The 26600-nt window shown below is 35.8% G+C and overlaps 1 protein-coding gene across 3 annotated transcripts in view; it reads left to right on the top strand.

Moving 5' to 3' along the window:
- IL31RA (interleukin 31 receptor A) overlaps window positions 1-26600 on the top strand; it is a 47527-nt gene that overhangs the window by 7883 nt on the left and 13044 nt on the right. For all 3 annotated transcript variants that reach the window (XR_008233742.1, XM_052778656.1, XM_052778657.1), the window contains exons 2-15: window positions 2154-2233; window positions 4271-4567; window positions 5943-6063; window positions 8220-8401; window positions 9821-9972; window positions 12884-13049; window positions 13655-13737; window positions 14312-14528; window positions 15938-16120; window positions 18463-18564; window positions 19912-20058; window positions 22630-22770; window positions 24127-24220; window positions 25765-25843. Coding sequence is in view for 2 of the 3 variants with exons in the window: in XM_052778656.1 (XP_052634616.1) it covers window positions 2182-2233; window positions 4271-4567; window positions 5943-6063; window positions 8220-8401; window positions 9821-9972; window positions 12884-13049; window positions 13655-13737; window positions 14312-14528; window positions 15938-16120; window positions 18463-18564; window positions 19912-20058; window positions 22630-22770; window positions 24127-24220; window positions 25765-25843 (2016 nt within the window). In the remaining variant the exon portion in view is untranslated. The remainder of the gene's footprint in view (window positions 1-2153; window positions 2234-4270; window positions 4568-5942; window positions 6064-8219; window positions 8402-9820; window positions 9973-12883; window positions 13050-13654; window positions 13738-14311; window positions 14529-15937; window positions 16121-18462; window positions 18565-19911; window positions 20059-22629; window positions 22771-24126; window positions 24221-25764; window positions 25844-26600) is intronic.

Raw genomic sequence — 26600 nt, 5'->3', positions numbered from 1 at the left:
TTCTTAAACTTTAAAAAATATAGTAAGAATAAACACACACTTTAGTGCTTACAAAATACATTCTTACCTTTAACAGAGTAGAACTTCCAGTATCTCATCAACATTGCTATGGACTATGTTAACTCTAAAATTTAAAAATAACTATCTAAATATTTCTACATCTCCATCTATTTTTAGTTCTGTACCTACTGGTGCCAAATACATGGAACAATTGCTTAAGGTTCTTTGGTTTTATTGCCATCAGTAGTGTAATTTGTCTTTACTGCTTTGAGAACAAGAACTTACACCCTAGGTAATGAAAGTAGTAATAGATTCTCTTTTTGTAATTGCTTTGTTTCTTGTTGATACACATCTTGCTACAGCTGTATTTTAGGAGTGTGTCACTGGGCAAATGCCTCCCTCATTTCTCTTCTTACCCCATGTGCCCTTTTCATTTTTTTGTCCTGTTTTGCACTGCCACAGCCTCAAAATTTATAAATGCTTCCTGAGACAGACTGAAAATAATGCTTAAGAATAGTTCTGGCAGAAACTGAACACAAAAAGCATTTTTTTTTTTTACTATGGTTTTCTCTTCTAGATTACTGTAAAACTTTATTTTGTAGCGAAACCAAGAAGTTTTTGTGGAAGGGACCATAACATAGGGCAGAACCCCTTCTGCCTATATCCCACCTATAGATCTCTGTCCCATACAGTGACCTGGTGCACACCTGCTTCCTAGCATTGCCCGAACCTGTGGGAGGAGGAGATGCCTTCTTTGGTCTGAAAGCTGCTGGTGTACCTGTTCTAGGGAGAGAGCACTTGCCTCCCACCTGGACCACTCCTGAGATATAGGTTTGCTTGGAGAGCTGGAATTCCAGCAACTCCTCAGATAAACCTGAAAACCTAATGCGAAACAGAGACCCTAACTAACTGCAGCAATAGTAATACCCACCTTTTGCTTATGAACATAGTAGCTAGAGCCACTTGTCCAGTAAGTAGGAATATCGGGCCCTACGCTTTCATCTGCTGAAGGGGGTCTGAAACCTCTGTTTTCTACAGGCGGATCTCCTACTTACTAGCCAAAGGTGTAGTCTGGGTTGCAACATACTCTGCCCTTGATGTAGGAGTTGGGCCGCTTTACCAGCAAGCTGATGAAGCTTGGGCTGGATGAGCAGACAGTGAAGTGGACTGAAAACTGACAGAACAAATGGGCCCAGAGGCTGATGGTCAGTAGCACAAAGTCTAGCTGGAGGCCAGTGACTAGTGATGTACCCCAGGGGTCAATACTGGGTCCAGTCATCTTCATTAATGATCTGGGTGATGGGGCAGAGCATACCCCCAGCAAGTTTGCTGATGACACAAAACTAGGAGGAGTAGCTGATATGCCAGAGGGTCGTGCTGCAATCCAGAGGGACCTCGACAAGCTGGAGAAAAGGGCTGCCAGGAACCTCATGCGGTTCAACAAGGAGAAGAGCAAAGTCCTGCACCTGGGGAAGAACAACCCCAGCCACCAGTACAGACAGAGGGCTGGCCAGCTGGAAGGCAGCTTGGCAGAAAAGGCCGTGGGGGTCCTGGTGGACACCAGGTAGAACATGAGCCAGATGCTTTGCAGAGTGTCTTCAGATGTGGTGTCTGGGACACTTAGCTGGGATGAAAACCGTGTGAATTCACCCTCTTTCAGGTGGATGATGATCTGGGACTGTTGCCTGCTTCCTGAACAATTGTTTTATTAGGTGGTGATGCACAAGAGATGCGGGATCATTCGTTCTCCTGCAACAGCCTTCCTTTTCAAAGGAATTCACTCTGCTTGGTGAATCTGCTCACAAGATAGGGCTAGGCAGGCTGGATTTCAAGTGGATGTAGATATATTTCTTACCAATTCTTTACACGGTCCTTGGAAAGTAAATTGCTTAGGTGGATTGGATTGCCCTCAGAAGGATTTTAGGTGCACTTACCTCTCTCTTCTTTATAGGAAAAGTATACACTTATCTTAGGAAGACTGCATCAAATTTCTCCCATCATGCAGGAAAGTAACACTTGGACAAAGCAATACTTAACTTGAATGCTAGTGGGAAATGCTGAATAGCATTATTAACTCTTATACAAATGCTTACAAAGTATTACAGGGGCGTCTTTACTTGAACTATATTATTGTTATTTTTATTTTATGACAGCATTTCCTGCCCAGATAGTGAAAAAGAAATGTTCAACTGTTTGATTTGGATGTTTGTCCTGCTTTGCAGCTGTATAGCAGGTATGTTTCTTGATTATTAGCACCTGTCTTGCCATAAGAAAGTTTTCCAAAAGGTGACCTTCTCCAAATGAAATTTCAAAGAGTCTTGAAAATGAAGAAAATGTATTTTAAAAATAGAAGTTAGTAGGTGATTGACTAACTAGTGTACAGTATAGAGAGAAAAATTTATGGCACTCTTGATGTCCTCTTGTGGAATGTTAATTGTCATCATCATAGCCTGGATTTGTTTTCTTTTGTATTTAAAGTATTAAAAAAAAAAAAAAAAGGTATTTTAAAACTTACTGTTCCCCTGTTGCACAGCGTATAGAAGGGGAATCTATCTGGAAGTCATATCAGAGTTCAGTTCTTGTTGGATTGTGAATGCTGGTAACTTTGGAGATCTGCTGCTGATGGTACAAACTGATGTTTATGTAACATGAACACTTAAAATGCAGTTAATGTCTACTGGTTTTGGACTGTTTTAAGTCAAATATTACCTATTCAGAGATTCATGCAATGCCTACTAATGCTCTCATTCCTATTTTTAAAAGTCACCTGACAATGTGTGACTATTGATTTTTTTTTTTTTTTTTTTTTTTTTTTAATGTGGTAGTTCCACAGTCAGTTTAAGCTAGCACAGGTAACCACTGCAGTTGGAAGAGCGGGTAGTTCTGCACTCCATCCACCTCTCATCTCCCTCTTCTTCCACTAGAGTGCATGTTTGTGTGGCTAGTCGTGAAGTGGTGAGGAATCTGATCTGGATGGAGGACAATGTTATTTTTTGCCAAACTTTTATTTTTCATATGTATTGGTTTCCTTTTGGTTCACTACTCAGGCACTTCTGACATGCAAAGGGGGATAACAGCAGTGAATGAGTGGTTGAGGATTAAAAATGCTTGTGACAACAGTGCCACTTTAAACTGGTTAAGTTGAATAGTATAGGTTAGAATAAGGACAGAGATAATGACTTTGTGACAATAATTGAAAGTTCATGTGCAATTTATCACAGACAACTTAGCACACAACAGTAATTTGTTATATAATGGTATTTGTGTCTTAAATTGTTCGGGGATTACATGGAAGAGGGGTGCATATGTTTGTAGAAGCTTGAACAATACATGAAACAGTGCAGGTAATTGGTTACAACTGATATACAGTAAAATTTGTGCAGTAGAGTGTAAAGTAGCCATTAGTATGACTTTGAAACATAAATTACTTTGAAACAAAAAGGTCACAAAAAGAAACATAGAAAGCAATTTACAGTTAATACACCCAAAAAGGAGAGAATTACCAGAAAACAAGGAAGAAAGTTTAATATTTGATTCCCTTTCATACCTACATTCTAGCAAAGAAATTCTATCGGTAAAAGTTCGGGGTATTTTTGTTTTATTTAACAGATTTATTTATGGAGTTTGTCTTCAAGAAATAAGCAGCAAAAAAGTAAATAGCTAGCTCCTTGCAGGACTCTACTGGGCGATTCTTGCACTGTTTGATAACTTAGTTGCTGAATTCATTCATTCAGCCTTCTGCTGTGTTTCCCTTTTACATGCATTTTGTATACAATTCCTGCACTGTATCTGGGAATATAAATTCTATGAGGGGTGAAAGTACTACTGAGATACTGAAATATATTGCAGCTTAGTTGTAAATTTTAAACTTAGCAGTTTGATGTATTTTCTGATATAGGTATTAGTAATAACATCTAAATGGTATGTATATCTTTTACATATAGGAATATTTTTTTAAAAACAGATTTAAAAGACAGTCTCTTTTCTTCATTTTCAGCTATTAAAAACATTTGAATTGAAATTTCTCCATTTTTTCTGGGAAAGTATAGAAACATCATTCTTACATAATACCTATGGTAATACAGTAATTAATGTGAACTGAGTTTCCAGACAGCAATATCTGATTTGAGTGACTAACTCAGCAGTTTATTTCAACTCCATATGAAAAAAATCTAATTAAATGATCTGTAGACAAGAAAATAAGTTATCATTTTTCCACTGGTATTTTAAAAGGAATTAGGTTATGTGATATCTTTGATTTTGTTTTTAGATGACAACTCTATCAGAGATGCTGACATTTTTCCTTCATCTCCTGAAATTGAAAGAGGATCCACCCTGAAACTGTTTTGTGTTCTTGGAAAACGCTACACACCTCACAGAAATGCAAGCCACATCATCTGGAAATTGAATCATGAATTAGTTCCTTGGGAAAACTATGACATTGTGAATGAGACTGTATCTAGTATAACCATCCATAATTTCACTTACAGCAAAGCTCATGTGAAATGTTTCACTAAGTACTTGGGCAAGGAACAACTTTTGGTTCACACTGAAGTTAAAACTGGCTGTAAGTAGAAATGCAGAAAAATTAATTTTAACATTATTAAATAACTTAATGTAAAAATTTTACTTTTAAAACAACTACTTTTTTTTTTTTTAGCTTGTGGCATTGTAAGACACCTCTAGCTCCTTTTTTTTCTGAAAATGAAGCATGAAATTGCAGGCATTCCTTACTGACACTGGTCCATAACCTCTCTGACCCTGACTTTTGGGCAGATGAAGTGAGTGGAGGTTTTCTGTTGAGTTCAGAGGGTACTGGGTCTGTTCCTTTGGTTAATGTCTTTTGTGTAGCCTAGCCAACTTTAGCTTTCTCCAGGGAGAACCTCTGTTCCAAAGAAATTATAATTACAGTCTCATATGGAGAAGGTTACAGGATAAATATGTATACAGATTCTCTAATTTATTGAACAGATTAAGTCCAGATTGTACTAACGTATGCCTGGGGGTCCCATTCTAATAAAGAAGCAATAAATGCAGAAAAATACATCTGTGGAATAAAAACCAGCAGAAGGTATTGCCTGTCTGCAAAGTTTAGTGTGCTGTAAGCTTGTAAATAAAACAAGGATCTTTCCAGTGTTATATTAGGTGGGACAGAAAAGTACTGTTTTGGGGAGAGGGCTTTTTCAACCAATTTATTTCACTGTGTGCAATTCTCTTCCTTTCAACTCCAATTTCTTCTATCAACTGAAGAAGTCTGGCTTTAACAAAGTCTTTGAGGGTGTTACGTATTTATGGATGACTTCAGACTATAGAGATTGCAGAGGATGGTTTCCTTTGCCCTATCTTGCTTATAAGATAGAGTTCAAAATTAGCTATCTCTTCAAGGTCATATAGATACATTTCCCAGGAAGCTGTCTTCTGCATGTTAAGGTTGTGCAGGCTCCTCAGATTAGAGGTTTTCATAGGGTATGTGGTTAGACATTCTGGGAAGGAAGTAAGGGGAGTTTTATCTTTCAAAGAATGCCTTTTCCTGAACTTTTGTGCTGTTTCTTTGTTTTCCTCTTACTCTCTGGACTGGCCTTGAGCTATAGGCGTGTTGCAGAGGGTGTACTTAGAGGTTCAGGAAATGTGTGTAGTGGTTTCATATAAGATAGTTAATGAGTTACTGCAAAAATACCTTCAGGTCCACTTAGTTAAGTACTTCTGAGAAACAGTTGGAGAAAATCTCCCTGTCTCCCCAGGGGAAGAAAGACTGGTTTTGATTTTGGCTTTGTGAGGATTTTGGAGGGCAGTAAGAAATTATAAAAGGAAGTGCTATGCAAGACACTTAGTGAAGTTGCCATAATCTGCTTTTTGGCCCAACAAAATCACTTGTACATTAGACTTACGTATTTTTACTGGGCTTTTTTTTTTTTTTTTTTTTTTAACCTTTGTCATTGTAGTTCCACCAGAAACGCCAGGAAATATTTCCTGCATTTATTACTTTGATGCTAAACTTACCTGCACCTGGACTTCAGGAAGAGAAACACATCTTATGACAAACTATACTCTTTACCGAAAAATGTAAGTATAGGATGTATTGGGAATTGGGTTGCTGGGGAGAGACCACCAGCTCCCTTCCCCTCATATCCTGACTTCTCTTTAAAGAAAACCTGGAAACATTGTGGAGTTCAGAGTCATGGCATTTCCTCAGTAAATTCAATTAATTGGGGGTTGATAACTCTTGAAAAAAGTTAAAATCTGATACCTCTTTAGTATGCTGCATAAATGAAATTAGCATTCTCAACCCAATATTCAGTAGACAAATGTTTACATCAGAATTGATATTCACTTGTTTCCTTGAAGTAACATTACTAATTAGATGAAAAGCTGAGTAAGCCTAGGTACAAATGGAGAATGGAGGCACTTTGTGGGAATGTTACCCAGTAACTTTCTGTGTAACTAATTATCGTTATTTTGGATGGGTAAAAAAAGATTACTTCCTCCTCTACTTTAAACAGTTCCCATTTAAAACTAGTAAAGCCCCTGTTACTCTGCTTGACACCAGTAGCATTTAACCTAGGGACCTTTGGAGTCATAAGATTTCAGTGAAAGAATCCAGAGTTAGTTGTCCTTTTTGGATTGCTCGCATCTGGGATTTGTATTTACAAATACAAATTATGTAGTCTCATGCTTTCTCGTGTTTTTGTGACCCCATTATAGAAGCATAAATACTTGATAGTTTCAGTTTCCATTAAACTTCAAATATTGTTTAGAAGCTTACTTTTTCATAAGTGACTGTGAAAATGGTGAAATCAGCGCTGTTCCAAGGCAGATCTCAGATACAATTTTGAAGGTGATAGCACAGATTTTGTCCCAAATATACTTGTCAATCTGTTCTTCATAACAGAGCTGCTTGTAGTGCTCTTTTTCTGTCTAATCAAGACTCTAGGTAGTATGATTTCATGAAGAGTTTTCAAAAATGCCTAAAATTATTGTTGAGAACTGGAAGGCATTCAGACTCCAAAGGAGACATTTTCATATTGTAAGTTATGCTAGCGTATGGTATCTTTTTTATTTAAATGGTAGGGCAGGAAAACATCTTTAGTTTTATCTCTGTTTTAGGCTTGACATTTTAGGCTTCCATCTTCATTAGGTGGAACTTTGTTACTCCTTCTAGTGTTTCTACAGTTCATAACTTAGCTGAGTTTGTGAAACCATAAACTAGAACAGCCATTGAAAGTAAGTTTCAATATTGTTTCTTCCTGTACCAGCACAAATTCTTCTTTAACCACACAGTGAATTGGCTTGCAGAACTATTTCGAGTAAAATCTAACCGTTAATTTTAATCCAGATAACTCCCCAGCTGAGTTTACCATATGACTACAAAAGCACTGGTACAAGGGGGCAGAGAGCTGTGGATGGAAACAAACAGCTATGCGTGTTAGGGAAGGTAGGACTGCTTCCTTTTGGAGCAGTGCAGGCTTACAGTAGCTTAAAAAAGGTTCTTGAAGTACCAGCCTCAAACTATTTTCTGAGTTACATGAATGATGTGCTTACTGCATAATATGGAATACAGGCCCCATATATGAGTTTTTATTTGTTGAAAAATTTCTCTGTGGATCGGTAACATGAAACAAATGTTGTTAGCTTTGCATCCTGCACTACTTATAATGAAAGTATATGCTATGAAGACAGCATGTTATCAGTGTTTTCTTTCCAGAAAAATCTGACAAATTCTATTACCTTTTAATAGCTTGGCAGTGGTACAGTTTGGCTTTTCTTTTTTCTGTATTTAAAAGATGAATAAAAGCTTGTTATTACATAGTTCCATGTGGCATGTGTTACTAGCTCTATCTTACCTATATTTTTAAAGGAGGTCTTGCATGGAGTTACATGATTTCACTTCTCTTTGAGATTTAAATCTAAAATAATAGCATGTGGATCCCCCATTAAGGCATTCTTACTCTTCCTTACTGCTCCTGGAAAGTTGTCTTACTAATTGCAATTAAAACTAATTGAGTCTGTGTAGGCTACTTATATGCATTTGCAGGAGCGGAGCAATTAGGAAAGAGTATTTGTTTGCACTAACATATCATCGAAGGAGATATTCACTGGTAAAAGTGGCCTGCAACCTCAAAAACACATAAATAATAATTAAATAGTAATAATCAGTTAGAGTTATTCTAAGAAAATCCTCTAATTTCTAACTCCTTTAATTTTTCTCTTTTATTTTTTAGGATGACAGAAGGAGGGGTGACTCTTACAAATACAGTGCGGTCCTGCCAAAACAAAACGGAGTCATGCTCATTTGTCTATCCAGATACTCCATTTAGTAGTTCTTTTTGTTTTCAGGTGAAAGCTGAAAATGTTTTGGGTGAAGCCTCATCAGATTGTGTTCCTATACCTATGGAAAAAATAGGTAATTAAAAAAAAAAAAAAAGAGTTAAAGATAAAGCAGTGTATGTTGAGCTGACTGTACCGTCCCCAATTCTTTTGACTTCCCTGTAGCATAGAGGTTAGAGAACTCTGAAACCAGTTGTGTGATCAAAGTTGGTTTACATAGAAGAAAATAAAAAAATAATTTTTCAATATAATAGTTTTGAAACTATTATTTGGGTTTCATTTGGTTTTAAATTGGTCTCAGTTTTGAAATGCCATCCAATTTTAATTGTTAGCTAAAATTATGATGTCTCTGACATTACATTTAGGCTTTAATAATATGTTTCATACTTCCCAATTTTTTTCATCAAAATTTGGATGCTTCCAATTCTCTTGTTGTGTTTTAACTGATGGTGTTTCCAGGTAAAATTCTTCAAACTGGTTGGTGGTGCAGCAGCAATTTTCAGCAATTTCTTGGTCTTAGCAAGAGGTGGTGAAAAATTATAATGTGCTGTATTTATACTATGAAATGTCTAACTACAACAATATTTTTTTTAAGCTAATGTCTAACATATCCATTATAAATTACTAAGTTTTTAATTACTAACAAGTAAAGGCCATATACTAAAACTTTTCTGAAACTAAGTTGTACTCAGACTGTAATTTTCTATTTTTGAGTGGTACTAGATGTCAGTGCAATATCTAGCTGTAAATGAATAGCGATATTATCATTTCTCCAGCCAGGTCTACCCATCATTTACTCTGCTATTCTACTTTCTGGTTAGGAATGTTAAAAAAACACCTGTTCTGTGATTCCCAGGAGCAACAATAATATTTTGTCTATCTCTTCTCCCTCTGCGCTGTGCTGCATTTTCCTCTGTTCGTTTGGTGTAGTTAAAATACTCAGTTAAAAGGTTTGTTGATTTGCTGCAGCATTCCATGAGCTCTCCAGCCATACGTTCCTTTACTCGCTGTGTTCAGACCTGCTGTGGCTCCTCATTACTTTCCACATCCTCTGTACCAGCCATCTCTTTTCTCAGTGCTAATCCATTCTTTTCCCATCACCTCCTTCACACTTCTTTCCCACTCAAATCCTTTTCAACTGAATTCTTCCCTCATCTGCAGTTTGGACTTGACTTTGGCATCCCAGCTCCGCTTCGTTTCTTTTCCCTGCTGTTGTCTCTGAGGAGTATTCTTCAGTGCTGATACAGATGAAAGAAATCTGCACATCTGTTTGAGAGCAGGTTTGTCAGCATTAAATCAGTTATGTGTACAATCTCTCTTACAGATAACTTCCCATTTGTAGAGTTATGTCTATAAAATAGACCATCATGAATACCTGAGAGGATGTACATTATTGGGATAATAATTAAACTTCTTGGAACGCACATAGATGGAGCAGTTCTGAACTTTTATAAAAGCATTTTCCCCTGTTACTGTTTTTGTTTCTCCATTCTAGAGAAATTTGAACCTCCTGAAATACTTTCAGTTAAAAAAATCACTGGTATAAAGCAGTTGCTTACAGTAACCTGGAAAATGCCTGAGAAGATTATCCCTTCACAAGATTTAATTTGCCAGGTTCAATACAGAAACTTGTATTCAAACTCTTCGGTAAGCTACATAAATTTTCTTCTGAATGTTAGCTTCTTTGTGACTAATTTCTTCATGTCATAAAAGGCTAAATAGAAAAAAGGCAACAACTAGTTGGAAATAATGATTAAAACCTTGTTATTTTAGTGGAGCATAATTAGGTATGCATGATCTTAAGATCATTGTTTTGTTGTCTGGGATTAATTGTTCTCTTCCTTTTGGTCAATGTCTGTTTTGGTACATACTATACTTCCGAATATATTTCTGTAAAAGGCTAAGGGATTACACACACAGTCAGTCAAAATATTTTATTTTCCTGTTGCATTCTGATGTTGAAAACAGCATTTACTCCCAACCACAATAGTTGAATCAGATTAAGATGGGCTCATGATACATTAATTTTCAAGTGAATTAAAGTATAAATTTTACAAAATGGAAAATAAGAGAAGTTATTTTTCTGAGTTTGCCTTTCTGACACTTAAATGGAACTGTTATAGAAAAAACAGTATTTAGTCTTTTGCTTCTTTCAGATGGCCTATTCCAATGCTCCTCATTATGGAAGCAATTCTGTTTGCAGTCTTAGTGTTTCCTCTTCCAAATTTTAGAATGGGCCAGGTTGCCTGGCTTTTCTTTTTAAGTTCATCAAACTGAGATGTCTGCCTTGACCTTACCATTTTATACATTAAATGTGTAATTCTGGCAGAGAAGAATTAGTTGGGATAACTAATAGTAGTCCTCAGAGCTTTAAAAAAGTTCCTGATACTAAATATGTTTCTAAGTAGCATCCTCCTCACATTCTCATGGCAAGCATCTTTACTGTAGATATGACATATTAGTTGTTGGATTCAGGATATAATATTTGTGATGATCTGATGGGCAGGATGGCTCAGGTCCACCTGGGATATTAGAAACTGAACTTATTTAAAAGACCTGTTCAAGATGTTTATCCCTTTGGAGTCAAGACACAGTTGTCCTTGTGATGATTACATGCATATGAGATCCTTCCCAAATGTTGAAAACATTAACATTTTTGTGAAATAACAGCATTATTATGTATTTTGTCTATTTGTCAGCACCTGCGTAAGAAATCACCAGTTTACTTTTTCACTATCAAATACGGTCTACATCCATTTTCTTCCTCAGAACTTACCTGCATTTTTCCACAGACATTCTAGAGAAAAAAATAGTAGCCATGATCAGTAAAGACAAAAATCCAGTGAGTTTAGTTCTGTAGGAACTTAGACAGGCATTATTCATAGTCTGTCTAGCCAATCCAATGGCAGTGGCCAACAAAGACAGCATCAAACCATCAGTTAGGTACAGGAGCTATTTTCTGTCTGTCAGCACATACATGCAAAACAAACAAAAAAAAAAAGTTTTGAGCACAACAGGTATTTTCTTGACCTTTTAAGCCTTCCTACCAAAGCAATCTAAACAATTAACCAAAATAATCTAAAACAATTGCTGTGAACTGTTTTTACTGAGTTAAAACAGATGACCTATTTTTCTACTTGCATATGCTAAGTTTCTAATTATAATTGAATATTGTTAACAGCCTTTTGGCAAGTAACTAAAAGCTAGTCTGGGGTGTCTGCAATTCTATGTCAGGTTCTGCATGAGGTTGATAATATTTTTGAAGCCCTTTTTATTGCATGTTGGCTAAAAAGTCTGTCACCTAGCAGTGGTTTGTAGATCCCTGAATTCATTCTCATGGAAGCAGTTTTTCTATTTTTGACATCAAGTTTCTTGAGATCAGAATGGACTAAAATTTTCAGTTTCATTAGGCAGTGCACTTCCCATTCATGGTGTTCAAAGGAGTGGGTGTCTGCATTTTGTATTGTTAGAGTTTGATTCACTTTTCATTGGAAGGTTCAGCTGGTGGAAGACAAGGATTTCTTCATGGGTTTTTGGCCCCGTTGTTGTAAATCTACATGACATTACTACTTTAATTTGGCTCCCAAGAGGGAATTTTCCTTATTCTAAAACTTACCTTTGCTGACCTTCTAAGAATTTAGCTAGCTTTAACTTTTATCTTAGTGTCTTTCTGTTTCAGTCATCCGAAATTTGAGAGGACGAGAGTTGTTAGTTACGGATTAATTTTTGCAATTTGGAAGAGAAGGGTTACATCTTTCTACAGTTCCTGTTGTTTTCTTCTGCTTCCCATTGTCAGTCCAGTTGAGTTGATGCATCAACTCCAATTCCTGGTTTTCATGTCTTCTTTCACCTTTTGTTTTGAAACAACAATCTAGCTTCTGACTTCCATCAGTGAGATGTGAGTGGGCTCCTTTTAAGACAAGGAAATTACTCACTTTGTCATTACTTTTCCAAGAATATATTGCATCAGTTATTTCTCATACTCTTGTCTTCATTCACCACTTAAAGGCTCCATGTTCTTCTTTTCTTTTGGTACCAAAATTTTTTGTGTTTTCATTGGTCTTTTCATTTTAATCATATGCTGATAATCTTGGGGGTGGTCTACCACCACACTATTATATGGCTAAGAGCTGGAAGACGCTGTAACTCAGAAAACAAAACCAAGAGAAGAAACAAGTACCCAGCTGGCTCACAAGTTGCAGATGACCACTGCTTCCCCAGGGATGCTTCTGCTGTGAGATGGAGCTGTATCCAGGACTTTTTGGTGATACTGGCTTCCCATCAGTCATCCAGCATCTCCTGCACCAGCACAGCTCCTCTAGAATTGCATGTGAGCTGCACACAGTTCAAGCCACAGGTCAGTCAGTACAGACATAATTTTGGCTCGAGTTTTTCAAACCCCGGAGTTGTACAGGAAGAATGAAGATGCTACAGAGAAAAATGAGGAGTGAGGTGGGAAACATGAAAACTGAATCCTTTGTGGTTTTTTGAAAACTAAAGTAATATGTCTGCATGCAATTTTGTAGCAAATAATTTTTGTTTATGTATTTACTTTCAGGAAATCGTCACTGTCCCACAGAATTCTGCAGAGAAAACAGGATCCTGTAATCTCACAGCTCTGTGGGACTCCACAGAATATTCAGTTGCCATTCAGTGTAGGAGTGTTGAGTCAATATTCTGGAGTGAGTGGAGTAGGGAGAAAACAGCAAGCACAGAAGAGAAAGGTAGGCTAACTATTTAGTGAGTTTTTTTCTTTGTTTATACTTTGGGGCATTAGGATTTAATAATGGAAACCTGTATTTTCAGCATATTATCAGTCTGTTGAATTTAGAATTCTGTTGTGTAAACAGAACACGTGTATTTTGTTTAAATACAGAAGAGGGAAAACAAGCAAGGAGTGGAGGAGATCTGAAACGTGATACAAACAACATAGCGCTAAGGAAGAAAATGGGTGAATAGCAGTGAAGAGAGGAAAAATTAAGAGTGTAGATGGAGACTGAACATTGTTAAGCAGGATAGTGGCAGAAATGTGGTGTAGCAAGTGTGTCCAATGAAACAAATTATAAGTAGAGAAATTAAATTGCCAGGTTTTAAAGCAAGACTAGAAAATCTCCTCTAGAATTTAACGAATAAAAGAAAGCAGAAACAAACTTACGGAAAGAGAGAAGCTGTACTAATTAGGGAAAAAAGGCACAACGTTACACAAAGGAAAACTTCATTTTAATAAGTTGGTCTCAGACTGTATTTTTGAAACCTTTTGATTGTTTTTACCATATTATACTATCTTTTTAATGTAACAACAAATTTAAAGATATTTTTTTGTCTTCAGCTCCTTCAGAAAAAGTGGATTTGTGGAGGGTAATTGAGTCTTCACACTCAGCTGGAAGTAGATCTGTATATCTTATGTGGAAGGTATATACTCTTTTTATGAACTGGTAATCATATTGGTATCCTGCAGCTGATGTTGCATTGAAGTATTTTGGTGTTGTAGGGCTGTTGTGAAATGCTCTACCACAAGGACATATAACTGCCAGTGGGTTTTACTGTCATCAGAAAAAACCCTCACTAAACTAAAGCAGAATTGAAAAGGCTTTTGTTTACTGAATGGTAGATAAACAGAGTTTTGTAATCTGTGCAGAAGGGAAGGGTTTAATTGTGTACAGAACACTGGAAAATCTGATTGAAAGTCCTTACAACTGCTCTTAAATAATACAGCTTACTAAAGCTGTGTTTCAGTTTACTTTAATCTTCTAGTACAGCGACCAGAAACTTTGTTTCAAATCTCAGTATTTGACTTTTGAACCTTTCCTTCAATAAAATTGTTGCAGCTAACTGTCCTGAAGATGGGACTTGAAGAAAGTACCTTGCTTTTCTAAATATAGTATAATCATTTTGTAATTTGATTTGGACTCTTTAATAAAGTATATACTTTTGATTATACAAATAACACTGTGAAACACTTACTACTGCATATTTTTTTTAATAGCCATTAAACAGCTTTCCACCTTCTGGGAGAATTCTAGGTTACAAAATACAGTATTTTCCGGAAAACCATCCTGCACTTAAAATGACAAACAGCTCTACTGATGAGAAGATTATTTTACTTTTAAATGAAGAGGCATATAACATATCTATTACTGCCTATAACTCTGCTGGAAATTCTCCTGAAGCTATTTTGCGGATTCCATCCACTGGTGAAAAAAGTACGTTTTCTCAATATTGTGTTACGTTTTTCTCATTAACAAAAAAATTATCTTCCTGACATCTGTTTAAGTTCTATACATATAGAACTGTATTATGTACAAAGCTGTGTAGTGCATTACTTTTTACTAGAACAATATTATCTGGTTGTCTGTTTTACTATCATATATCATGTTTTGTTATAGACTATTATTTTGGGGGTTTTTGTTTCGTGATATATTTGTTAAAGATATCAACACTTTCTGATGTCTTATTAGAATTTCTATTTTATTACTTTCTGAGGTTTTTTTGGTTTTGTTTTTTTAACCTTGGGCCTCCCAAATAAATTTACAGTCCCATGCAATTCTGTCTCATCCCTCTACTAGGTCATAAAATTGGTTACCACAGGGCATTATTACAGTGCATTTAACAACAACATTCAAAGATGTGTTTACTAGTCCCTAAGATGCATCAATGGAAGCAGAGAGAGAAACATTGTGTTTATTCTCATTTCATATGCATTCCCAAAGTACCCCATCCCACCCACTTCCAGGTTCAGGGAGCTGGTTGGCTCTAGCACAACAGTTGTGTTCTTTGGCTCTTCCATTTAATTCTCATATTTCTGTGAGCCTTGTATTACAACAAGGTGCTGCCTACCTATGATCTGAAGAGAGGTTGCATATGACACGCTTGAATCACTTCTACATCAGTTGCTCATGAAATAAGTGCAGTTGTCCCCCTGGAATTGCTCAGTCAAATTCCAGTCTAATCAGAAAACTGGTTATGTAGACATGATGTTATCTTGTCCTGAAGGTTGCTGATTACCTCTCTGTCCCCTTCTGTATCCCACAGTACATGTTCTTCTGATTTTTCCATGCTGTGACATGCTTTTTTTGCCCTACATATAATCTCTTTTCCCTCTGCTTCACCAGGTCTTCTCTCCCTCTGCTTTGCCAGGTTGGATTTTCACTGAGATTTTTGTTACCTCTGTTCTGCAGGTTGATGGTTCACTTTTGCTTCACTGTCATTCATGACCTTGCTGACTTGATTTAACTGTTTTCCTATTGCCTTTGTCATCTCAATCAAAACTTGCTTATCTGTGCTACCTGTAAAATTGATAGTAAATTGGTTTGTAAAATTCGGATCCTAAAAGAGAGGTCTTTGATTCTGTATGTATAAATCTCCTTGAGTATCATCTCCTCAATCCCCCCGCCCATTTTCATTGTAACAATTCTTACATGCTTCATTTTAAAGTATTTTGAGTACATGCATGTGAACATAGGTATAAAGCAACTTTTTAAACTTTTTTTTAACTGTGACTAAGTCCCGTACTCTTCTAAAGAAGCAATCTCAGCTTGCTATACTTGAGTTGTTTTCTTGCTGCAGTTTTTATGAAGGTAGAATTGCTGACATTTTCTGTTTAAATTTTTAGCTTCTCAGATTATTGAAACAGTGAGGACCTTTACAACAAATGAAGAAGTGGTTGTGGAATGGATAGCCTCCGAACCAGAAGTAACTGAATATGTAGTTGAGTGGTATGAGGAATTGGAGACAGATCCTTTTAGTAGATCATGGCAATATGTATCAAATTCTACAAACTGGAAAACTAACAAAAGTATGTTTGTTTATCAGTTATAGCTGTAACAATGTACAGATACATATGTATTTATGTATATTTATTTATAGGTAAACTGGAAAGAACAAACAAGAATGAACTCATCCAGCTTTCTTCAGACCATTTTAAAAAATAACAGCATTATTACATGCTTTACTGAAATCTCTTCATGTAATTTCATAGCAATTTTAACTCAAATTTTCATGCAACATGCAAGATGGTGTTTGGTCCCATGTAAGATTAGGCTAGAGTTTTCATATTGAAGAACTTCTGTGGCTTGATCTTATGCCATGAATCTTCCAGCAGGGAGGCTTATGACAGATATACACTACTTAAGCAGAGAAACCTAGAACCAAAAAAAAGAATTTGAAGATTTGAAAAGGTCATGTGCCTTCATGTGTGTTAGAGAGCAAGAAACCTGAAAGGGGATTTGAAGGAGAATTCTACTTTAAAATAAGCAAGCGGAGTGATTGGTCAATCTGGCATGTTAAATATCATATAATCACATTTGTATTATGACCTAAGGCATTTCTAGGGGGTTTCAGTGGCTTTATGATGCACTGACAAATAGGTGAGGATCTGCTTACTTTTTTGTTTTAGAGGCTGACATTTTTTTAACAGGTAATCTTTCTTAGTTTGGCTATGTCTGTGTAGTTTCAACTCAAAACCAAACAATGTGCAGAGCTCAAGAGGTATGTGCAAAGGCAAAACTGGGAATGTTGATGTTGATGTGAATATCCCATCCACATTACCTTTAGTTAAGGAGATGCATCTGCTTTTCTTCATACATTTGGGTTTTGGTTTGGGGTTTTTTTTTGTTTTGTTTTGTTGGGTTTTTTTTTTACAAACACAGGAATAATATTGAAAATGTTTAATATAATATATGTAATGTATGTGATAAGTGCATTTTGGATTATTAGCTCTTTGGTTCTCCATTAGTGAAATTAAATTTATCAAATTTGATAGCAGTTCTTGTTCATATAAGGATCTTTCTGAATGCTATACCAAGGAAGAAGAATCTCCAAAGTTTTCAGAAAACAAGTACCCTGTATTTTCTGAAGTGAAAAGGAACATTTGGTTTGTTAATGATGAATGTAGCTAGCTTGCCCATGAAATTTGTCTTACTGGCTCAGACAAGAGTGATTTAAATACTGTTTCTGTGCTACAGTAAACCAAATTAAACAAAAATCTGCTTGAAGTAAAATTCAAGAGCAGTTTATTACACATTGAACTGAGATGGGTGAGTCTGCTGAAAATTGCACTATTTCAGCAATTTTCTGTGAGGAATAAATGCTATTTACAGCTGTTCTCAGTGTATTTAAAAAAACAGCTTTCCTCCTCAGCATTATTAGGAGATCTTTGTTTACCCTAAGCACAAGTCACATTAGAAATGTCAAGGCAAATTCAGACATTGTTATTCAGGCTTGATTCTAGCATACTTTTGTGGAATTATTTTAAGGACGATGTGGGCCATCATAACTTCTGCTGGGTTGCAAGAGGTGTAAGAGACTGAAAAAGCAGCAGAGCTGATACAATGCAGGGATCTGTCAATAGCCATTATTCTTGCTGAACAAGCTGCAGAGCTTGAGGAGGAATGGTCTAGGAAACCCTTTACACTGGTTTCATCCTGCAGGGTGTAAAGCCACATATGTGTCCTCCAAGAGTTGATGAGACTTGCTTGTAAGGAGGGCGTGCACCCTGTTGATTATTTGGCTGCTGGATTGTTCAGAGCTCAAAACTTTGTTTCCAGAAGCCTGAACTATGTCTTGAAACATATAAAATTCTACTGCAGAGATTTCACTTGTACAATTGTACTTTTGAGTCAAGCTGGTTAGAAGCAGATCTGCAGTTGGCATAACTCGAACATCAATGTGGAGTTAAGAGCTGGGGCTCCATTGTGCCTTTGAAGCTGTTTGCATGAGACAAAACTCTCTTCTGCAAAGCAGTAAACCTAAAGATATGTGAAATTACAAATATTCCTGAAAGTATCATTTTATACTGGTTATTTGAAAATAAAAACTTTCTCCAAAACCTTAAACTGTCATGAGATGAGTAATAGAGAAGCTGTATAAGGCTGAAGTATAATTACTCATTCAAAGTATTTCTCATGAAAAATGAGTCAGAAACCAAGTGCTTGTATGAATACTACTACATAAAATTCATTGCATTAAGGGCAGTAATGAGCATTCGAGGCAGTAAATATAAATTGTGCTTGCTAAAAAGTTGAAGAAAATAGAGGTCTGTAACTGTATATTTAGAACTACACTGTGATTTATTCTGCTTTCATTGTATTAATCTTACATAGAGAATTGCATGTAAATATTCCTTTTTTTCCTTTACAGAAAACTTTAAACCATTTATATGCTATAACATCTCAGTGTACCCTGTCTATGGATATAAAGTAGCAGCTCCATATTCAGTACAAACTTATGTTCAAGAAAAAAGTACGTATTTTAAACTAATGATGTTGTGAAAGGTGCGTTGTAGTCTGTCTCTCAGTGTGTATTATCTTTGAGCAATCTGGTACTGGGGTTATTCTGTTCATAGATCAGCTACTGAATTGTTCAGTAAAGAAAATTGAATCTTGTAATATGGGTACGTTGGTGCTTGAATCCACTCATTTGTTGTAAAGTTTACTTACTGTATACAAAGCACTTAGAGTATAGCTACAAACATGAAACGTTTTTTTAAACTGGGTGTCTCTTAAATGGTACAGCTTGTTTCAATATATAATTAAACTTGATTTTAATGCTTGTCTGTGCTTACCAGTCCTAATACATGAGGAAATTCTACTCACAGAATGAAATGGATGGTTTGAAAAGCTTGCTTTTTGTTAAATTTTGTAATGTAACAAAATGTTTGCAGCCCTGCATATAAAAAATGGTAAGAAGCCATGATGTTTGCGATTGGATAGAAACTGTGGATGAAATAGTGTTTTGGGTGGGGATGGGAGGAAGGTTTCTTTATTTGTAGAAGTTCAATGTGAATTCAGTGATTTATACAGCCAGCTGTAAGAATGTAGTTTACTGGTAATTTTAAGATTTCAGGTGCAAATGTCAGCTTGTGTGTGTGCGTATATAGGTCTATGCAAGTGTGCATGCACACATAGTACAATGCACTACTAAACAGCATTAATTACTAGGAGGAGGTAATGGAGTATTGTATGTTTGAGTAAGACTTAACTAGCACAGTTACAACTTCATTTCAAGTGCTTTCCTATTTATAGGGAGCTGTGACCGTACTAAAGGTTGTCACAGAATGGGAAGGAAGACACACGTTTTAAAACTGAAGCACAGAGAACTCTTGCTTCAAAGTTATGAGCAATGCACATGAGTTTGTGTTGTATAAGTAGAAAGACTTTGTCTAATGTGATGGGCAAAGACTGGGTGTGCTGGAGACCCCAGTTGAATCTCAGCTCAGCCAGAGACATCCTGCATACACAGTGACCTTGCACTGGAGTTCCCCCGTGAGTGCATAAGGATGTTTTACCTCTTGATCTCTCTCTAATATTGTGAGGATAGAGCCTTTTAACGATCTTGAGGTATTTGGATGCAGTAACATTGAGAACTATGCAAATGCCAGAATAGATAAGGGGGAGTATTAATCAGAAAAAATCGCACATTAAAGAGGGTGAGAAAAATTAAGGGCTGTATCAGAGCACTAAGATGACTTATTTACTTCTACATTTGTTGCCCCGATGTTACTGGTATGTGTGAAATAACACAGATGGATAACATTGTGGTACTTAGACTGTTTTACTACTTTTTCTAATTTATAATACTTCTGTGTAGAGCCATCAGAAGGACCTGTGGCTGACACAGGCATTCCAGGGAAAAATGAAGTTACAATAAAATGGAAGGAGATTTCAAAGGATAAAAGAAATGGATTTATCAGTAACTATACAATATTTTATAAACCTGAAGATGGAAAAGAATTGAGTAAGTATAGATGAAACATTAACGCTTTCAACAGGGTTATGACAATCTGATGTCTGAAGATAGTTATTTTCATAGTTATTTGCACACTTTGTTATTGTATGTTATAAATATATCTGAAAATACTGGTACTAAAATGCAGCTTACATAATGATTAAAAAATTTTTTAGGTTTAATTGAAACGATGGGGTATTCTAGTCAATAGTCCCTGCTTTAATACTACACATGTATTCTTGCTCAGTTTCTTTGTTCTGAACTTATTTTGCACAGCACTGCTTGCTCTCAGTTAATCTTTTTTACTATTAGTTTTGTACTACCCATGGTAGTACAGCCATGACTGTTGACCACATTGTCCTTTCTGCTTCTCAGATGCAAATCTGATTGATCTCCAGGTAATAAATATAGGCAGTGTATGGCAGCACTATCGTTCCTCTTCCCTTTCCAGACCGGGATGGAAACTGATATATGAGAGGCATTTTGCAGATTGTTCTCTGTTAACAGTAAAAAAATCAAATTTGCAGGATTATGCCAAATGAGAGAGTTCTATTTGTCAGATACTTGCTGTTTTCCCCTTTTACATGTGTACTAGTCTCCTTCCATCTTCAAATCTCTCTTCCATTGTGACATACCTCTGAAGCCAATAGAAAAAGTAATGGCAGAAGTAGAGGAGCTAAAGTGGAGCTAAAATATATTGGAGAGTCATAGATCTAGTGCAGATTCATTAATTTGAACCTTGTGAGGATTCAGTGAATTTCTAAGTTCCGTGCATGTCCTTGGAAGGATTCCTTTCCCAAGCCCTCAGCTTCTGGAACAGTATGGTGGAAATTTTCTGGTAAAAATGTTTTTACAGTCAGTTTTATAATAAAAGCAAAATAGCAAATTAAAGCCAAGAAGCTAAAATAAGCTGCCAAGAAATAGTTTCTTTGGACATAGTTTTTAGGTTAATTTCTTCAAATGTGCTTGATTTTCTGTGCTTGGTACTGTTTTTCTGCTGTGGAGGCTGACAGCATGACTTTTTGAGCATATTCTTAATCTCCTACCTCAAGAGTAGCATCCATACAAGGTGTCAGTATAATCCTATCTATCCAGAACTTCTCTAGCCTAAATCTCAGCAGAATCTTTTATGAGAAGTGTTTTGGTGACCTAAATTTGTTCTTCCTGTATAGTTTATGAAGAATGCTGTTGTATCATTCAGTGCTTCAGAAATGGTTCTTTTTCCTTCGTTTTAGACATCACTGTTAGCAGACACCTAACAAAATCTTTTTTTAAAAAGATCTCAAACTTAGAAATCTTGTGATATCTTCAGTTGCTTCTGGATATCCAGTTTGCAGCCAGGGCAAGAGTATTCTTGGTAATTTTTAAATTAGAAAGAGGAAGCTGATTATTTCTGTGAGATTCAGTCATCTACATGCAATTTTTCCTGCCATGTTGGTTTCTGAGTAATTTAATGCTGACTGCTTTCTGTGGGGTCATCCTCAGGACATGCAGTCTCATGTTATGGAGCCGTAGATCTCCATATTACTTCTAACGTAAAGTAGACTATGCCCATTTTAAGGGTTCAGGTTTGTTTCTTTAGGAAATTAGTTTTAAATAGCAACTCAAAGGAGTTCAATTTAAATGGCAAAACCCTACTATACTGATGGTTTTTGAGGCTTCTGTGAGGTCACATCTTTTTGATAAAAATAGAACATGGAGTTTGTGCCAAGTTTGTGACTTCACTGATGGCCTTTTAACTCTAGAACTTTACTTTCCCCTTCTTGATTTAAGAGAAACTCAGGTGGTTTAATCTCAGGGCATATTGCAGTGTATCTATTTCCTGAGTGTTTCTTGACTGAACTGAATGATGACATGAGTTGGCTTTGACTTGATGCACCAGAAAATATTTTAGTGACTTTAATTTCATAATATGAACACGCTTTTAATGCTGTTTGTAGACATAGAATGTTTTATATACCCTGCTTAAAAAAATTTAAAAGTGAAGCACACCATACTAATTCCAGTAATGGAGAAGGTATTGGAAATGTTGAGTTCTATTCAGAAAAGCATTTTTAAACTTGGAAAAAAATTCCTGTTGATTTTGGCTTTCCTCTGACTTTATTGGGGTGATATCCCAGTGCTGATCAATTGCAGCCTTTTGGATGATCAGTGTCTAACTGCATGTACTAGAAATATAGTTAAATTTCATGAGCTGCGAAACTATTTTAAGTTCTTAATTTCCAAGTGTAGGTTCCGGGAAATAAAGTTCTCAAAGCACTGTTTTCAATGATAAAATAAACTACAGGAGATCATAATTTGTCTATCTTTAATATAAGCAAAAAAAAAAAAAGTGTATTTATTTTTAAAAGTAAATACATAATGGTTTATTTTTTTGCCCTAAACTTTTAAGTAGCATTGATAAACACTGTTTAATAACTTAAGTTTTCCCTCTCAAAGGATTGATAAGGTTGCTTTGTATTTCAAGTTGTCTTTAAAATACTTTGAGATCTATCATTGTAAAAGATGCTAAATAAGTGTGCAGTTCCCTGATACAACACTATTTCTTGTGTTTATTGACATAAATCTTCGCCTAAAAAGATGAAACAGTGAACTCTGATGTTCTGCAATACAGACTGAAGTCCTTACAGGCTAATACGCAATATACTGTCTATATCATGGCAAGCAATGAAGCTGGTGGAACCAGTGGAGAGCCAAAAACCTTCAAGACTTTGAAATTCAGTAAGTAATATTCCAGGTTAGTTATTACTATTTTAAAAACAGGTTTGGGAGTAAGAAATGTAGGATATTTTTGTTTAGGCATTTGTTTGTTTTTTTTTTTTCAATTAGTGTTAAACAAAACAAGGAAGAATTACCAACACTAGCTGAATTTAACTCGATTTCACTGATCATCTCACAGACTAAAACCTCAAGATTAGAAGTCAAACCCCCAAATCTTTATTTTCCTGTCAATAAAGCTGTGAAATACTATGGATGTTTGTGGGACCAACAGTTTGTATGCTGTCAATTATGGGATGGGGTGCCTAACACTTACTAAAAAGCAGATATTTCCATCTGAGATACTAGATTTAGAATAGCTGTACATTGCGTTGCATCTCTTCGGCTATATAAGCTTAACTAATAAATGAGTGCACAGGTTGTGGCCAGTGTGTGTGTATAAGTATCTTTTCCTATTTCTTACTATTTGTTTTAGCCAGATTTTACCAAGGAGGTTGGTCTGATGGCTGCAGGTCAGAAGTTCAGACACTTCCTCATTTCTCCTTCTGGAAGAGTGTTTTCAATACATACATAAATTGTTGTAGTGGTGGCCAAACTGAAATATAAAGAATTGCATGAGCTATCCTTAAATTTGTCATGGGACTTGAAGCTGATTTATTTTTTGCCTGTAAATTCATCTGCTTGTTTGCTACTCAAATGCAAGCTAAGTTAGACTATGCTGAGGTCTGGTTTCTATTGCTGTCAGTACCTACCTCTGGTAGGTACTTGGAAGCTAGCTTAGAAATCTGTGCAATGTTTCAGTCAGAGTATTTTTTGTGTATTTAAAACCTATCTCCTGCATTGAATTTACTATTTAATTTGCAGTTACAGGTAGAAGTGGCACTATATGGCAGTTTTGGGTGACTCTAGAACAACAGGTGCCCAGAGGGGTGGTAGACTATTCATCCTGGGTGACTTTCAAAGGTTGGCTTGGTATGGCCCTAAGCAACGTGATTCTAATTTCAAAGTTGGACGAGGTCACCTACAGATGTCCCCTCCAATCTGAATTATTGTGTGATTCTATTAATAAAGGAAACTTTAAAATGCAATACACCTGTGCCTGAGATCCTGAGAAGTCTCATCATGAGCTGCTTTTCTGGCTCAGTAACTGTGACTTGTTGGATTCAAAATACCCATCTTTTGACACGTTGTACAATGAGTACCATACAGTAGTCTGAGTAATTTTGGCTAGTTTTGACAGAGTGCTTTAGAATTGTGCTAATTGGGTGACTTGGATGTTAAAAATTAGCTCTCTTAAGGGAATCCATGAACAAATGATAAATATCTGTGGTTTGTTTTTTTTTTTTTTTGCCTCTAAAGATAAAGAAGATATTATTTTCATTGCTCTACCTGTTGGAGTAAGCATGTTGTTTCTGTTAGGCCTTTGGATAACATGCATTTTGAAAAAACATGCGTGAGTACATTTTCTACTTTCTAAAACTGAACACAATCAGTTAATTTTAACTTGTAAAAGGCAAATTTATATATATCTTATAAATGCTTTTGTTGGTTTCCAAACCAATGTCAAATTAAGAAAATAAGCAATTGGAGTAACAAATAACTAAGCATACAGATTATGTTGTAACTGCAGTTAATGTGCTACAGTCCAAAAATAAGTACTAATTTTAGAAAGTGCAGTAAATTGGAACAAAAGAAACAGGAGAAACAGATTTACATATCACCTGTATCAGTTTATGGAAAATGCTACATGCCATTTGCAGTTCCACGGTCAATCAAGTGAGGAGAGCATACTTTAAGTCAGTTACTGTAAAGTTAATAATGCCAAAAATAAAATTTCCCAGGTGCTCTTAATGTATCTGCTAGTACATCACTAGAACACGTTTCATATAACACCTATCGCTTATCTTAGCTACAGTAATATTACTTTCGTTAGTTTGTGACACTTCCTTTGAGCTATAAAGAAGTCATGAAGAAACTAGAAACTGCATCATGTGAAAGCATTTGGATGCCTGATCCATTAGTATGGATCCATATCTATACATGATTCATAATCCTTTTATCTGCCATCACATATGTCCCCTGCTAAATTTTAAATTGCTTCCTCAGAGCATGGGAATATGACTGTGAAGATTTTTAAGGTTATAAAATGTGCTTTTCTTTAGCATGAAAAGTGACTAGGTTGTTTGGCTGAAGCTTAATACGAATTATTAACTATTAACTATTTTGGGGTGTTCTAAGCTATTGGACTGTTGTCATGCAAAGCATCAGGTAATAAGTATAGCTGAAGTAGTTAAGTATAATTCCCAGCTCTTTTACATCTTCATCTGTGTCATGTATTCTGAATTTTTACAATAGTAAGAAACTATGCTTTGATTCTGGAGAATACTTTGAGATGTAGTTGAGTGTAGATCAAATTGGAATGTGAAAAGTCAAGCTATGGCCTAGTTTTCGTTCACTTACGTGTGTACCCAGTATCAATGAGTGATTCATTTTGTTTCCTGTTTTCTATTCCGTTGGACAGTTATAAGCTACAATGTCAGTTAGCATCATTTATCTGCTGTTAATGTAAGAGCTCAGCATAGCTCTAGTGTGGTATAGTGCTAGGGATACTTTCCTAGAGCAAAGTTTACGTGAGGTGGCTTTTCACTGAAGAACCACCCTGAAACATGATCATGACAGGTTTTGTGTACAGCCTTAATTTGGCATGATAATATTTGATCTACTATATAATTAAAAAAAAAAAAAATTGTGCATTAGTAATTTTTCTGCAGTGACCCTCTCTGTAGCCCAAGATTTTTATTTGTTGAGATCTTTTGTAATAAAAATGAATGTGAGGAAAGACAATTTTAATTAAAAATACTGTGTTAATACAGGAAAGACTTCTTTTGTGAAAGTTTGATATTTTAGCAGTATTTGGGCTTTCTGGAGATTTGTTCATTTTATTTTTAATAATCCATTTCTTTCATCATTTGGCTAAAATTCCTTTCTCAATGATAGGTTTAAAAAGGTTTGCTGGCCTGATATACCCAATCCTGCAGAGAGCATTGCAGTGGAGTGGCCTCTTGATACATCCATGGTAATAATTGCAATTTCATGTATTAAAGAAGGGATCAAATGGAGAGAGAAGTCTTTCTCTGACAGTCATTTTATGACTAAATAAAAAAACCTGTTGAGTTTCATTCTTCTCTTCAAGTGCTATAAAATGCTCTTCCTTGTATTTCAAACTAATAGAACAGATGCATCTTTATAAAGTATATTCATTTAATTATTATATGATAATGAGAAATGTTTTGAATTTATAAAGTGATTGGTCAACATGTTTTATTAAATAAAGTCAATTACATTTGCTCGGATTATTGAGTCTACTGAGTCAGATTCCCACAGCTGGATATTTCCTCTCTTCTCCACCAAAAAATGCAGTGCAACATATAGTAAAATTTGGTGTATATTATTGTACTAACATTTCTGTCTTTTTTTATTGTTGGATATTTATTCCTTATTAAAGTTTTGATGTTTATTTGACTAAAGTGGTGTTGGTCAGGTTTACATAGAAAGTGTAATCTGTGGAGAATGGGATTTAAACTTTTGTCTGAAAAATGGCTCGTTAGAGTGGAGAAGATGGAAACAGTCCGAGCCCGATTCCAAGCCTTCATTGAAACTCCTTATTTTAGTTAGCACAGAAAACCTAATATGAAATTGTTTAACAAATGGACAGAATAACATTGTCATTTTTAGTACTTGTTCACATATAACTGAATCCCAGCTGAAATGCACATGAACTCTTTATTAATGCTCTCTTAAAACTTAAGAGTCAAACAGAGCTCAAATGGCAA

This window comes from Harpia harpyja, chromosome Z (genome assembly GCF_026419915.1).
Source record: "Harpia harpyja isolate bHarHar1 chromosome Z, bHarHar1 primary haplotype, whole genome shotgun sequence".
Taxonomy (NCBI): Eukaryota; Metazoa; Chordata; class Aves; order Accipitriformes; family Accipitridae; genus Harpia; species Harpia harpyja.
The sequence above is the reverse complement of the archived record's forward strand: the minus strand, read 5'-3'. Positions and strand labels throughout refer to the sequence as shown.